Source organism: Neolamprologus brichardi, chromosome 12 (genome assembly GCF_056152115.1).
Source record: "Neolamprologus brichardi isolate AB-2024 chromosome 12, ASM5615211v1, whole genome shotgun sequence".
Taxonomy (NCBI): Eukaryota; Metazoa; Chordata; class Actinopteri; order Cichliformes; family Cichlidae; genus Neolamprologus; species Neolamprologus brichardi.
This window is the reverse complement of record NC_142115.1, coordinates 13,742,252-13,756,199: the sequence shown is the minus strand read 5'-3', so window position 1 is coordinate 13,756,199 and position 13,948 is coordinate 13,742,252. Positions and strand designations below refer to the sequence as shown.

Genomic DNA, 13,948 nt, shown 5'->3' with positions numbered 1-13,948 from the left:
TTGCTTAAAGCCTATGTCTGAACTTGACCACAGAGGCAGAGCATCATTCAATCTTGGCAGCAGCTCCAGGATGACAAACTCCACTTTCTCTGCATCAAGACAGCTCATAACTTGTTAACAGTCTCTCCTGATAGTCTCATATCATCTGCTCTAATCAATAACCATACACTATCATTACAATGTAGACTACAGCTCAAAAGTCTGAGGTGAAGTAGAAATGTCTTGTTTTCAGAATAGACTCAAATTTGGTTTCAGATTGAATCACAGCAATTTATGAAAATAATCATATAAATGCTTAATATTAACACTGATCACAAATCATGAATGATTTTTAATAGAATATCTACAGAGGTGTTCAGAGACCCATTTTCAGCAATAATCCCTCCTGTGTTCAGTGGTACATTGTCTTATCTAATGCAAGCTTAACACATTAAAGCCTAACTTATCACTCAAAACAGCTTTTTAAAGATTTTTGCACAAACTGAAACTATTGTGGTGATTAAAGAAACAATAAATGTGTCTGGATCATCCCAGTGTTTGTTTTTAACCTCATGAAACCAAGTTTCCATTTTCCTCTAAAGGGGCTGCAACACCCAGCTGCACAAAACCTTCACTTTTTTTAACAGTTTCACTCTTTGAATATTTTTCATTTCTTACAATCAGAATTCTCCAATAGATTTGTAGAAGAAAATTATTTTCTTTCATGCATCACCAACTGAACCTGTTATGTTAACATCTCAAGCTCCAGCCTAACCTCATTGAATTTTGCTTAGCAAAGTACTTTTCAACTCTAATAATTAGTAAGATTATATTTCTTATCATCTGTTGGTCGTCTGACCTGATAAACTTCAATGAACATTATGACACAGGAGTGATTGTCTCTAAAAATGTGCTCCTGCACGCTTGCAGACATTTTTCCATCACAACTTATGGATGATGAAGGATTTGATTAAAGCTGTGAAACATTACTGATAAACTTCATGTGATGTTACATTAAAGCCAATTTTCTATTAAAATCAGGGACTTTTCTAACTGACCTCTGACCTTTGAGCAGTAGTGTGTACTGTATGCTTGTATGTAACTGTATCTGACCTGGATTTTATCACCAGTTTCAAATAAGAATCTTCTTTAAAGTCTGTCTTTCAATACAAAATAAGTTAAACTTTATCAAGGCTGATGGTAAACTGTCCCTAACAAGTCCACTTTATTGCGTGCTCATTGACTTTCTCCTATCAGAGCTGTTAAACAAGCCCACTTTATACATGCTTATTAATCTATCACGCTTATCAGTGGCTCATGGTTGCTTAAAGCCTATGTCTGAACTTGACCACAGAGGCAGAGCATCATTCAATCTTGGCAGCAGCTCCAGGATGACAAACTCCACTTTCTCTGCATCAAGACAGCTCATAACTTTTTAACAGTCTCTCCTGATAGTCTCATATCATCTGCTCTAATCAATAACCATACACTATCATTACAATGTAGACTACAGCTCAAAAGTCTGAGGTGAATTAGAAATTTCTTGTTTTCAGAATAGACTCAAATTTGGTTTCAGATTGAATCACAGCAATTTATCAAAATAATCATATAAATGCTTAATATTAACACTGATCACAAATCATGAATGATTTTTAATAGAATATCTACAGAGGTGTTCAGAGACCCATTTTCAGCAATAATCCCTCCTGTGTTCAGTGGTACATTGTCTTATCTAATGCAAGCTTAACACATTAAAGCCTAACTTATCACTCAAAACAGCTTTTTAAAGATTTTTGCACAAACTGAAACTATTGTGGTGATTAAAGAAACAATAAATGTGTCTGGATCATCCCAATGTTTGTTTTTAACCTCATGAAACCAAGTTTCCATTTTCCTCTAAAGGGGCTGCAACACCCAGCTGCACAAAACCTTCACTTTTTTTAACAGTTTCACTCTTTGAATATTTTTCATTTCTTACAATCAGAATTCTCCAATAGATTTGTAGAAGAAAATTATTTTCTTTCATGCATCACCAACTGAACCTGTTATGTTAACGTCTCAAGCTCCAGCCTAACCTCATTGAATTTTGCTTAGCAAAGTACTTTTCAACTCTAATAATTAGTAAGATTATATTTCTTATCATCTGTTGGTCGTCTGACCTGATAAACTTCAATGAACATTATGACACAGGAGTGATTGTCTCTAAAAATGGGCTCCTGCACGCTTGCAGACATTTTTCCATCACAACTTATGGATGATGAAGGATTTGATTAAAGCTGTGAAACATTACTGATAACCTTCATGTGATGTTACATTAAAGCCAATTTTCTATTAAAATCAGGGACTTTTCTAAGTGACCTCTGACCTTTGAGCAGTAGTGTGTACTGTATGCTTGTATGAAACTGTATCTGACCTGGATTTTATCACCAGTTTCAAATAAGAATCTTCTTTAAAGTCTGTCTTTCAATACAAATGAAGTTAAACTTTATCAAGGCTGATGGTAAACTGTCCCTAACAAGTCCACTTTATTGCGTGCTCATTGACTTTCTCCTATCAGAGCTGTTTAACAAGCCCACTTTATACATGCTTATTAATCTATCACGCTTATCAGTGGCTCATGGTTGCTTAAAGCCTATGTCTGAACTTGACCACAGAGGCAGAGCATCATTCAATCTTGGCAGCAGCTCCAGGATGACAAACTCCACTTTCTCTGCATCAAGACAGCTCATAACTTTTTAACAGTCTCTCCTGATAGTCTCATATCATCTGCTTTAATCAATAACCATACACTATCATTACAATGTAGATTACAGCTCAAAAGTCTGAGGTGAATTAGAAATGTCTTGTTTTCAGAATAGACTCAAATTTGTTTTCAGATTGAATCACAGAAAATTTTAAAAAATAATCATATAAATGCTTAATATTAACACTGATCACAAATCATGAATGATTTTTAATAGAATATCTACAGAGGTGTTCAGAAACCCATTTTCAGCAATAATCCCTCCTGTGTTCAGTGGTACATTGTCTTATCTAATGCAAGCTTAACACATTAAAGCCTAACTTATCACTCAAAACAGCTTTTTAAGAGATTTTTGCACAAACTGAAACTATTGTGGTGATTAAAGAAACAATAAATGTGTCTGGATCATCCCAGTGTTTGTTTTTAACCTCATGAAACCAACTTTCCATTTTCCTCTAAAGGGGCTGCAACACCCAGCTGCACAAGACCTTCATTTTTTTAAAAAGTTACACTCTTTGAATATTTTTTATTTCTTACAATCAGAATTCTCCAATAGATTTGTAGAAGAAAATTATTTTCTTTCATGCATCACCAACTGAACCTGTTATGTTAACGTCTCAAGCTCCAGCCCAACCTCATTGAATTTTGCTTAGCAAAGTACTTTTCAACTCTAATAATTAGTAAGATTATATTTCTTATCATCTGTTGGTCGTCTGACCTGATAAACTTCAATGAACATTATGTCACAGGAGTGATTGTCTCTAAAAATGGGCTCCTGCACGCTTGCAGACATTTTTCCATCACAACTTATGGATGATGAAGGATTTGATTAAAGCTGTGAAACATTACTGATAAACCTCATGTGATGTTACATTAAAGCCAATTTTCTATTAAAATCAGGGACTTTTCTAACTGACCTCTGACCTTTGAGCAGTAGTGTGTACTCTATGCTTGTATGTAACTGTATCTGACCTGGATTTTATCACCAGTTTCAAATAAGAATCTTCTTTAAAGTCTGTCTTTCAATACAAATGAAGTTAAACTTTATCAAGGCTGATGGTAAACTGTCCCTAACAAGTCCACTTTATTGCGTGCTCATTGTCTTTCTCCTATCAGAGCTGTTTAACAAGCCCACTTTATACATGCTTATTAATCTATTACGCTTATCAGTGGCTCATGGTTGCTTAAAGCCTATGTCTGAACTTGACCACAGAGGCAGAGCATCATTCAATCTTGGCAGCAGCTCCAGGATGACAAACTCCACTTTCTCTGCATCAAGACAGCTCATAACTTTTTAACAGTCTCTCCTGATAGTCTCATATCATCTGCTCTAATCAATAACCATACACTATCATTACAATGTAGACTACAGCTCAAAAGTCTGAGGTGAATTAGAAATGTCTTGTTTTCAGAATAGACTCAAATTTGGTTTCAGATTGAATCACAGCAATTTATGAAAATAATCATATAAATGCTTAATATTAACACTGATCACAAATCATGAATGATTTTTAATAGAATATCTACAGAGGTGTTCAGAGACCCATTTTCAGCAATAATCCCTCCTGTGTTCAGTGGTACATTGTCTTATCTAATGCAAGCTTAACACATTAAAGCCTAACTTATCACTCAAAACAGCTTTTTAAAGATTTTTGCACAAACTGAAACTATTGTGGTGATTAAAGAAACAATAAATGTGTCTGGATCATCCCAGTGTTTGTTTTTAACCTCATGAAACCAAGTTTCCATTTTCCTCTAAAGGGGCTGCAACACCCAGCTGCACAAAACATTCACGTTTTTTAACAGTTTCACTCTTTGAATATTTTTCATTTCTTACAATCAGAATTCTCCAATAGATTTGTAGAAGAAAATTATTTTCTTTCATGCATCACCAACTGAACCTGTTATGTTAACGTCTCAAGCTCCAGCCTAACCTCATTGAATTTTGCTTAGCAAAGTACTTTTCAACTCTAATAATTAGTAAGATTATATTTCTTATCATCTGTTGGTCGTCTGACCTGATAAACTTCAATGAACATTATGACACAGGAGTGATTGTCTCTAAAAATGGGCTCCTGCACGCTTGAAGACATTTTTCCATCACAACTTATGGATGATGAAGGAAAAAGATTAAAGCTGTGAAACATTACTGATAAACTTCATGTGATGTTACATTGAAGCCAATTTTCTATTAAAATCAGGGACTTTTCTAACTGACCTCTGACCTTTGAGCAGTAGTGTGTACCGTATGCTTGTATGTAACTGTATCTGACCTGGATTTTATCACCAGTTTCAAATAAGAATCTTCTTTAAAGTCTGTCTTTCAATACAAAATAAGTTAAACTTTATCAAGGCTGATGGCAAACTGTCCCTAACAAGTCCACTTTATTGCGTGCTCATTGACTTTCTCCTATCAGAGCTGTTTAACAAGTCCACTTTATACATGCTTATTAATCTATCACGCTTATCAGTGGCTCATGGTTGCTTAAAGCCTATGTCTGAACTTGACCACAGAGGCAGAGCATCATTCAATCTTGGCAGCAGCTCCAGGATGACAAACTCCACTTTCTCTGCATCAAGACAGCTCATAACTTTTAACAGTGTCTCTCTGTCTTCATACTTTTATACATTCTTCTGTAATAGATAATTATACGCTATCATTGTAATCAATCTACACTACAGCTCAAAAGTTTGAAGTCAATTTTCACCTGGTTTATAATCATGTGATTGGTCCACACATCAGTGTCTAAAAAAACGCTCATTTTTATCTGTGTCTATCCTCAAAATTTGAGTTGATTGCAATCTCTCCCTAACAAGTTCACTTTATTGCGTGCTCATCAATCTCCTCTACAGCTCAGCTAACTGAAGTCAGTTAGAAACGTCTTTTTATCTTAAAAAAAAAACAAGATTCTTTTTTATATTTTGTAAATTGGTTTTGAATGCAAATAAATATAATTGCTTAAAACTTGCATTGATCACCAATTATGATTAATGTTTGATAAAATATTTGCTGGTGTGTGGATTACAACAATAATAGCGAGTGTGCAGATTATATTACCTTCCCTCAGTTTATCACATTAAATCTCATCTTAGTGACCCAGCAGTTTTTCCAAATACAGCTGCACTAACCAACATCATTTTTTCAAGTAATATAAAAATCATTTTTATATATTACCTTTTTAAACATTCCCTTTTTTCTTTCTAATGTCATTAAATCAAGTTTGCACATTTTTATAACAACATTTGGACCTCCAGATCTTTTTAGCTTTCAGTTTTTTCTCAGTGTCACACATGGATTAGTTTTCATCTCTTTCAATAGGAAAGTCAAATCTTCAGACCTTAAAGCAATCTTTGTTTCTTTCAATCATCCTAATATTTTTAATCTCCTGTAATATAATTGCAGTTAACCAGAGCTTAGCTACTCTGATCTACAGTGATTTTCGGGGTTTGGATTTGTTTTTCAAAATTCCGAATAAACTGCATTTTTTAAAAGTACCATTAACCATGTAGACTGACAAGTAACTAACCATGTAACACAGTGATCAGTAGAGAAGAAAGAAAATAACCCATTTCAACATTTCTAGTTCAGATCAAAATTATTGATCTGATTAAGGAAACAGTAAATTTGGCCACATTATTGTCCTGATCCTCCAGTTTTCACTTTCCAATGTGACTAAATAAAATTCAACTGTTTTTTTTAAATAAAAGCAGATGCACATCCATATATTTCTTACAGTAAGAATCCTCCAACAACCTTTCAAAAGAAACATTTTTTGTCTTTCCTCAATTTTGAGAGTAACTGAAGCCACAAACCTGAAGCTCGAGACCCCAAACTAACCAAATTCAATGTTTCCTTAATCAGCACAGTAATTTTTCACTCTTTGTGTGTTATGTTTACTCACAGTTTTGATGCTTGCTTCTTCGACTTGATCCAACTCTGCACCATCGCTCTGCTGTTTTCTCCTCATGCTTCTCCTTCATGCGTCCTGTCCTCAAATATAATCCAACCTGCCTCCTTGTTTCCTCCTTGACTTGTATTAGCAAAATTTCCAGTTAAATTAAGAGAAATCCAGAAAAGTTTTCCTGCTTCAGAAGCTCTTCCAGTTGCCTGTCTTCTTGTCCTCCTTTAAATGTGCATTTTTCTACATTTGTATTTATTTGACTTCATATTGCCATGACAACATAGCACAGAGCATCATGGTAGATTAAGGCAGGGGGTTCTGTCCTCTGCAGAAATGCTGGTGTTCCATAGTGATGTAAAAGTATGTTAATAATCTTTAAACAGACACTCACTGATCCTGTAAGAGCAGGAATTTAACTGCAAACCCTCACAGTCCCCATCAGCATAGCTGGACTGGCCATCGGGCATACCGGGCATTTGGCCGGTGGCCCGATGGTAATTTTTCGTTTTAAATGGGCCGATGTTTTGTTGTTGTTGTCTTTTTTTCGTAACCGTGTAAACAGTGAAAGGTGGGGATTGGACAGATGCTGGCAGACGTGTAAAAATAACTCAATTGTTTGGTAGTGGCTATGGTGGAGCTTTCACAGATTCAGTAAAATTAGCAAGTGGTGGAGGCCAGCAGGTGGATGGGGGAAAGGGGAGGCATTTCGCATTGAGCTGAAAATAAATGCGATTTGTCCCGTACATCAGCTACAATAAAAAAAAGACAAAAAGCTGGAGTTATTCTGTGTCTTTACGCTGTCAGGTGCCTCTTCTTCTCTCATTCTCCCCCCTCCCTCTCCTGCTGCTACTTCATTCGTGAAACTGATCAATGATCAGCTGATCGGCGTTTCTGCCGCCTCTCTCCTGTCTCTCTTGCTTGTTTATCTCCTGCTTTGCGCCAGAAAGAGGAAACTAGTGGAGGTCGGGTTAAACAGCAGCAGCGCCTTTAAACTTGATAAGCTGTTGTTAGAATTTATTTAATATTACTTTCTAGTATCAGCTGATGTTTGTTGGAGCTGTAAAAGCTGCTGGTCATGATATCGGTTTGGTTATCTGGAGAGAGGGAAACATGAAGAAGAAACTAGGAGATGTCCTTACTGAATCATCAGAGCTGAACAGGTGATGGAGAAACAGGTTCACCTTTTAGGTGACATGAATGGGTTGAAGGAAAGCTATGAACTGTTTCTGAGAGACAACTTACACCAGGATCCTTTTCTATGTAGCTGACAGCTGGTAACTGTGCAGGGGCGGGTCTAGCAAAGTTTTGCCATGGGGCCAGGTAGAGCATTAAAGGGAAAGGGGGGCACAAAGAAATACTTTTCTTTCTTATTCTCATTTAAAATTTCTAGCTTTTAACAAATAATTATCCGAATCTTACAACCAAAGTTTTCATCTGATGTCAAATGTATAGAAATCCATTATTGTACATAGTAATTTTTTTTCAGGGTCCCAACATAATTTCTTCAGAAGAAAGTACTGTACATGATGCCAGTATTTTCCCACATTTTCTAGATACTGTACTAGTACTTTGTGTAAAATGCCATCAAAAAGTCAGTTAAGTTTTATTCTTTCTCACCTGTCTTTCTGTCTCCTTTCACTTTTTAAAGGTTGCCATGTTAGAAAACATATTTTGCCCTGCCATGCTGTTTATTGATGTGGTAAGTAAATAGTTTATAAAACTTATCACTAAATCTGTCATTTATTATTTTTAATATTCAGTAATGGTCATGTCTCACCTCTTGTCTGCTCTGTCTTAATTTCAGGTTTCCACCATATGTTCTAGATAGTTCAGGAAGTTAACTCAACCAAGCAGTCTTTGGGTTTCGGCTAAGTACTGTTTAGAATACCAGTATAGGGAGCCTCCAGCCTCCAGTCCCTCCTGCTCAGACTATGAAAACTTCCAGATGGTTCCCACTCTGGAGACCTCCTACCTTGCGCGGGCTGCAAAGAACGAGTTCCTCAACTTGGTGCCTGATATTGAAGAAATGCGACCAGGGTGAGTAATGCCATATTAACCTAAATACTGTCACTAAGACATGTGTCTCACAGACCAAATGTAAGTCGACACTCATGTTCTCTAGTTCAAGCAGAAATGATGTGGATTGATTCAAATTCCTGAGCCTGGATGATTTCAGCTGGAAACAAACCAACTCTGCTTCTTCCTCAGAAAAACAAGCGCTCTCTTAAAAAATAAATAAATGAATAAAATCACTTCTTTTCAGATCTGTTGTGTCCAAGAAGGGTTTTCTAAGCTTCATGGAGCCTCGCTCTAACTCATGGGTGAAGCATTTTGTGGTTGTTCGCCGGCCCTACGTCTTCATCTACAACAGCAACCAGGACCCCGTGGAGCGAGGCGTCCTCAACCTCTCCACAGCACAGGTGGAATACAGCGAAGACCAGCAGGCCATGCTTATGGTTTGAGGCAGGATAGAGAAAGGCTGGATGTAACACGCTTGTCTTTAATGAGAATTCATTCAAATTGTTTTGGTGCACGTTGGCCAGTTTTGGACACATTGATTGATGAAATGGCAAGTGGACTGGGATTTATCATTTGAATGAACATAAATATAATGTGATGTTTTCTTTTCAGACGCCCAACACATTTGCAGTGTGCACAAAACATGGAGGCATCCTCCTGCAGGCCAACAACGAGAATGACATGAACGACTGGCTGTACGCCTTTAATCCTCTGCTAGCAGGAACAATAAGGTACACACACACAGACACACACGCACCTCTCACACCACAGTCAAACGTACAGCTTCTGCACCCTTCAAAAACATTCCCTTCTCCTCACAACGTAAAACTCTCCCCACAGATCTAAGTTGGCGAGGAAGAACTGAGCGGGCGGAGCAGTACGCGGGAAAACCACCGCTTCCGTCCATTATGAAAAGCCTTTGAAAATACCGAAAATACCAAGTGTTAAAACGTATTAATCATTGTGATTCTTGATGGTTTTCTCTTGTAAGTAGACTTGTGGCTTAAGTCTCTTTTCATGCGACTCAAACGTTTAAGTTCCACAGAACTTTTGCCTCCCCGCTTCCCTCCAGCAACCCCGCTGCCAACTTAGCTTTCCTCCTCTCTATTCCCTCCCCTCAGCTTTTTGTGTTTTTGTTTCGATGACAATGTTTGGGTCTAATTTTGTTCCACTTGGTTGTCATTCCCAAACTCCCCTAACTAAGTAGCATGTTGTAGTAATCTACTTGTGTGTGCACGACTCTTTAGAAACTTTCGGTTTGCCAATCATCTGTACAAAAAAATGTCTCTATCAGTTTTATTTGTCTCCTGAAATGAGTTTCATTCTATTTTGTGGGTTTTTGCTGTTGGTTTTTTATTAAATTAACATGCTTGCATGATACCTGCAGCAGTCCTCAGGAGAAGACCAGGTTTGCTCAGTTTCAAACAAAAAACAAAAATGAACCAAATCAACCAGCTTACATTTGAAACCATAAAGAAAAAATCTACAGATATCTCCAAGTGACGTGTTAGTTTACGCTCTGCTACCTAAACTATAGCTGCTAATAGATTTATAGGGTATTTTTCTTCTCGCAGTGAATTTGCATCAGGCTGAACCGTCTCTGAAACAAGAACTCAAAGTGGGAATGAACTTTGACAGGAGGGCCACGCCCAATTTCCTCTGTCATCCACGTCATACTTAGATCCTCCTCAATCTGTGTACATACGCCGCCTCTAAACCCCCGATAGTGCCAGTCAGTTAGTGAGTCAGTAAAATACTGACTCACTAACAGGGTTACAAGGAGATGAGGAGGAGGACTAGGAGGATGAAAACGAACTAAGGAGAGAACTTGATTTGTACATGCAGTCTGTTCTGGGATGAGTGTGGTAGTTAACCCTCGTTTAACACATCCCTCTCTGCTCCTCTAGCTCACTTTATCTCACTGAGAATCAGAAAGCCTTGACATTTACTGCTATTAACTTTACACTCTTGTTGTAAACGCAAAGAAAACACAGTGAAAAGGTTAGAAGGACGTAAGGAAAAAGAATGAATGAATGGTTTAATAGAAGGAAAGACGTTAAAGGGACTACATATTCAAAGGTCTTATTTCTGATACTACCCCATGAAAATATTTGCTATTTTAGTGTGAACTAAGAGAGGGTTTGAATGTAAGAGAGAGGAGGAAAAAGGAAAAGGAGACCTAAAATGTAACCCCCTGCACCTCGACTGAGGAGGTGAGTTACATTAGTGCTTCCTCTTTATTAGAAAGCGGTTTGAGTGAATTAGAAGTCTGTTGTTTTTTTGGAGGCGATCTACTCATTAGTCATGCTAGACATCCATCTGAACTCTATCAAAATAAAGGTGTATTTTAACACATTTTTATTTTTTCCAATATCAGAGGTCTTTGACTATACAAAGTAGCTGGTGAGAACTAAAACAACAGCAGACTTATTGTGTCTTTCTTCACCTCATCACTTTTTTCTGTGTGTGTTTTTCTGTTGATGCCTTTCAAACAAAACTAGCCATGATATTTTCCACCTTCCCCCTCTGACAATTAATATCAGTTAACCAAGCCCCCTTTCAGATTTGTTCACCAAAAGAAAAGAAAAAAAAAAAACGTCATTAACGCTGTTTATTATTTGTCAGACCGGTTTTATTTTCATACTTTGTAAATATCTATGTTGTATGGAGCTTGAACTAAAATGTAAATATGTTTACTGTATTTGTAATAGTTATAATCCATTCACTGTACAGCATAGATGTGTCATGCAGATATCCTAATTCTGTGTATGGTAATCTTGCACCATTGAACTGTTAGTGAATGAGGCAACAATAAAAGTGGGAAACGTGCATTAGCAGATCAAGTGCTGCCTGCCTATTTCCTGCTTTATGTGAGCTTCTGCTGTAGTTTATTATGTGCTATAATCCCAAGAAACCACCCTTTTACTGTGGCGCACAATAAGATCTTCTGATGTTTGGTGTCATCTTCCTGTGATCTCCTGTGAACAGGTGGATTAATTCATTTCAAGTTTATGTATGTAGCACCAAATCACAGCAGGGGCTGAACACTGTAAAGACTCTAGAATGATTATGGAGGCACAACATTTAAAGCTCCCATCCTTCCATCCCACAGACCTAAAAGTTAGTTATATGATAAACAGTCCCGTGTTTGTTTACTTGATTTGTAAAATGCAAAGTGGTGACGTCCTCATATGGAGACAGTTTTTTTAATAGGCCAAAACAAGTCATTGTTTACAAAAATGTACATTTTATTGGGCAAAATGAGGTAAACAGTGAAGAAAAGTATGAGAAAACGGAGCATAGGATCTCCGGAGACTGTGGCAACTAGAATTATTGTATACGTGTGTGTATTAAGGACTGACACAGACAAAGAATGAATCAGACAATGAAGCAATGTCCTTTTTAAATGTTTATTTATAAACAGGATAAAACCATTCAAGTATTGAGTCATGAATAAAACATCAACCTCTGATCTGCTAATTGGGAAACAGGATGTCAGTGTATTTTTCAGTGCTAGTCCAAATTGAGTGAGATGACTTTACATTTGAATAGATTCGATTACAAGTTATATTTGGTTTTAAATGAATGAGTTCAGTTTGATTTAAATCAAGCCAATTCACAACATATAAACTTGAAATATATGATAAGATAAAGGTTGTGCAATAATACAGAGAAAGCCCCAACAATCAAATGACCCCCTATGAGCAAGAACTTGGCAACAGTGGGAAGGAAAAACTCCATTTTCGGCAGAACCAGAATCAGGGAGGGGCCATCTGCCTCCACCGGTTGGGGTAAGAAAATGAAACTAAACTATAGGGAGACAAAGAGGAAAGGTGTTCATGATATATATGAAACTTTCCGCTAGCCTTGACTAAAATATTGTTTTTGACAGGAAAGTATTGTTTCATTCATGTTTATTCCACGAGGTGGACAGCAGGAATAAAACAAACCAGATACTAAGAAATAAAGTATACAATGAAATTTTCTCGATATGCTAAAATTTCCACTGAGACTGGATAAGATTATTCTAAAACTGGTCAAAATACAATTCTCTTCATGCACAGAAATCCCACCCAGTCCCACAACCCAGGACAAATATTCCTTGTGTGTTCTTGAGCTGGACAGAAATTCCTCTTGCTGAGCGGGGTCCACGCCAGCCTCGTGTCAGGCAGACGAGGAGCCTCCTGTCCCAGTCTCATCCGTCCACTGGGCCCATCACATCCCAGCCCAGTTCGCATTCTGCATTGGAGTCCGTCGCTCGATACCACCACGGCTCCCCCTCACGTCATCACCTGTAAGTAAGAACAAATAGGAGCCAGAACCATCATCCCGGAAGCTGCCCTGGCTTATAGCCATGGCGACCCTCTCCCAACACGGCTGCACCCAGTGAACAACAGTGAGACGCTACTGACAAATGCAGGCAGTGGTATACATCTGCCCTGATGTGAATCACACACGTTGTCTCCTACTGTCGCCGTTCCTGCTGTCGGGACTGGGTCACCACATCACGCTGACCGGTCTCCAGACAAGGCGTCGCACCCCCCACGATCACGCAGCGGCTCCCTCTTTTCCACCTGGCCTTCATGCGTTCCTCTTCCAATCTAGGGCCTCTCTCCTTCCAGTGCTCAGCTTGCTTCCTTTTAATACGACCTTTAAACAGCTGAAAGGACACCTCTGGACACACCCATGCCTCAACATGTGATCACTATCAGCTAATTTTTCCCATGTCCAGCTAATCCACAGTGGATTAAAACAACGTAAAATGACACACTAAAAACATGCGATACAAACAGAATAAAATCGTGCAAATAAAAACTACACTCACAAATAGATACTAAAATCAGAAGAAAACCAAGATAAACGATGAATACAAAATTTCTGCTGTGTGCAACTCTTTCAGTCTTTGATTATTTTTCATTTCTTACAATCAGAATTCTCCAATAGATTTGTAGAAGAAAATTATTTTCTTTCATGCATCACCAACTGAACCTGTTATGTTAACGTCTCAAGCTCCAGCCTAACCTCATTGAATTTTGCTTAGCAAAGTACTTTTCAACTCTAATAATTAGTAAGATTATATTTCTTATCATCTGTTGGTCGTCTGACCTGATAAACTTCAATGAACATTATGACACAGGAGTGATTGTCTCTAAAAATGGGCTCCTGCACGCTTGCAGACATTTTTCCATCACAACTTATGGATGATGAAGGATTTGTTTAAAAGCTGTGAAACATTACTGATAAACGTCATGTGATGTTACATTAAAGCCAATTTTCTATTAAAATCAACGACTTTTCTAACTGA

At 37.6% G+C, this 13,948-nt stretch overlaps 1 protein-coding gene across 1 annotated transcript; it reads left to right on the top strand.

Annotated features, from left to right (window-relative positions):
• The first annotated feature begins 8,486 nt into the window (after positions 1-8,486).
• On the top strand, positions 8,487-9,164 carry LOC148100188 (kinesin-like protein KIF1B). The gene is made up of 2 exons (XM_087848682.1): positions 8,487-8,661; positions 8,888-9,164. The coding sequence occupies exons 1-2, from the start codon at positions 8,570-8,572 to the stop codon at positions 9,084-9,086; spliced, it is 291 nt and encodes a 96-aa protein (XP_087704808.1). The 5' UTR covers positions 8,487-8,569; the 3' UTR covers positions 9,087-9,164.
• Positions 9,165-13,948: the final 4,784 nt, after the last annotated feature.

Excerpts from the sequence above, each read along its gene's own strand:
- LOC148100188 (XM_087848682.1), top strand. The coding sequence starts at position 8,570 with ATGGTTCCCACTCTGGAGACCTCCTACCTTGCGCGGGCTGCAAAGAAC. Across the intron at positions 8,662-8,887 it reads ATTGAAGAAATGCGACCAGG|ATCTGTTGTGTCCAAGAAGG; the intron begins GTGAGTAATGCC and ends ACTTCTTTTCAG.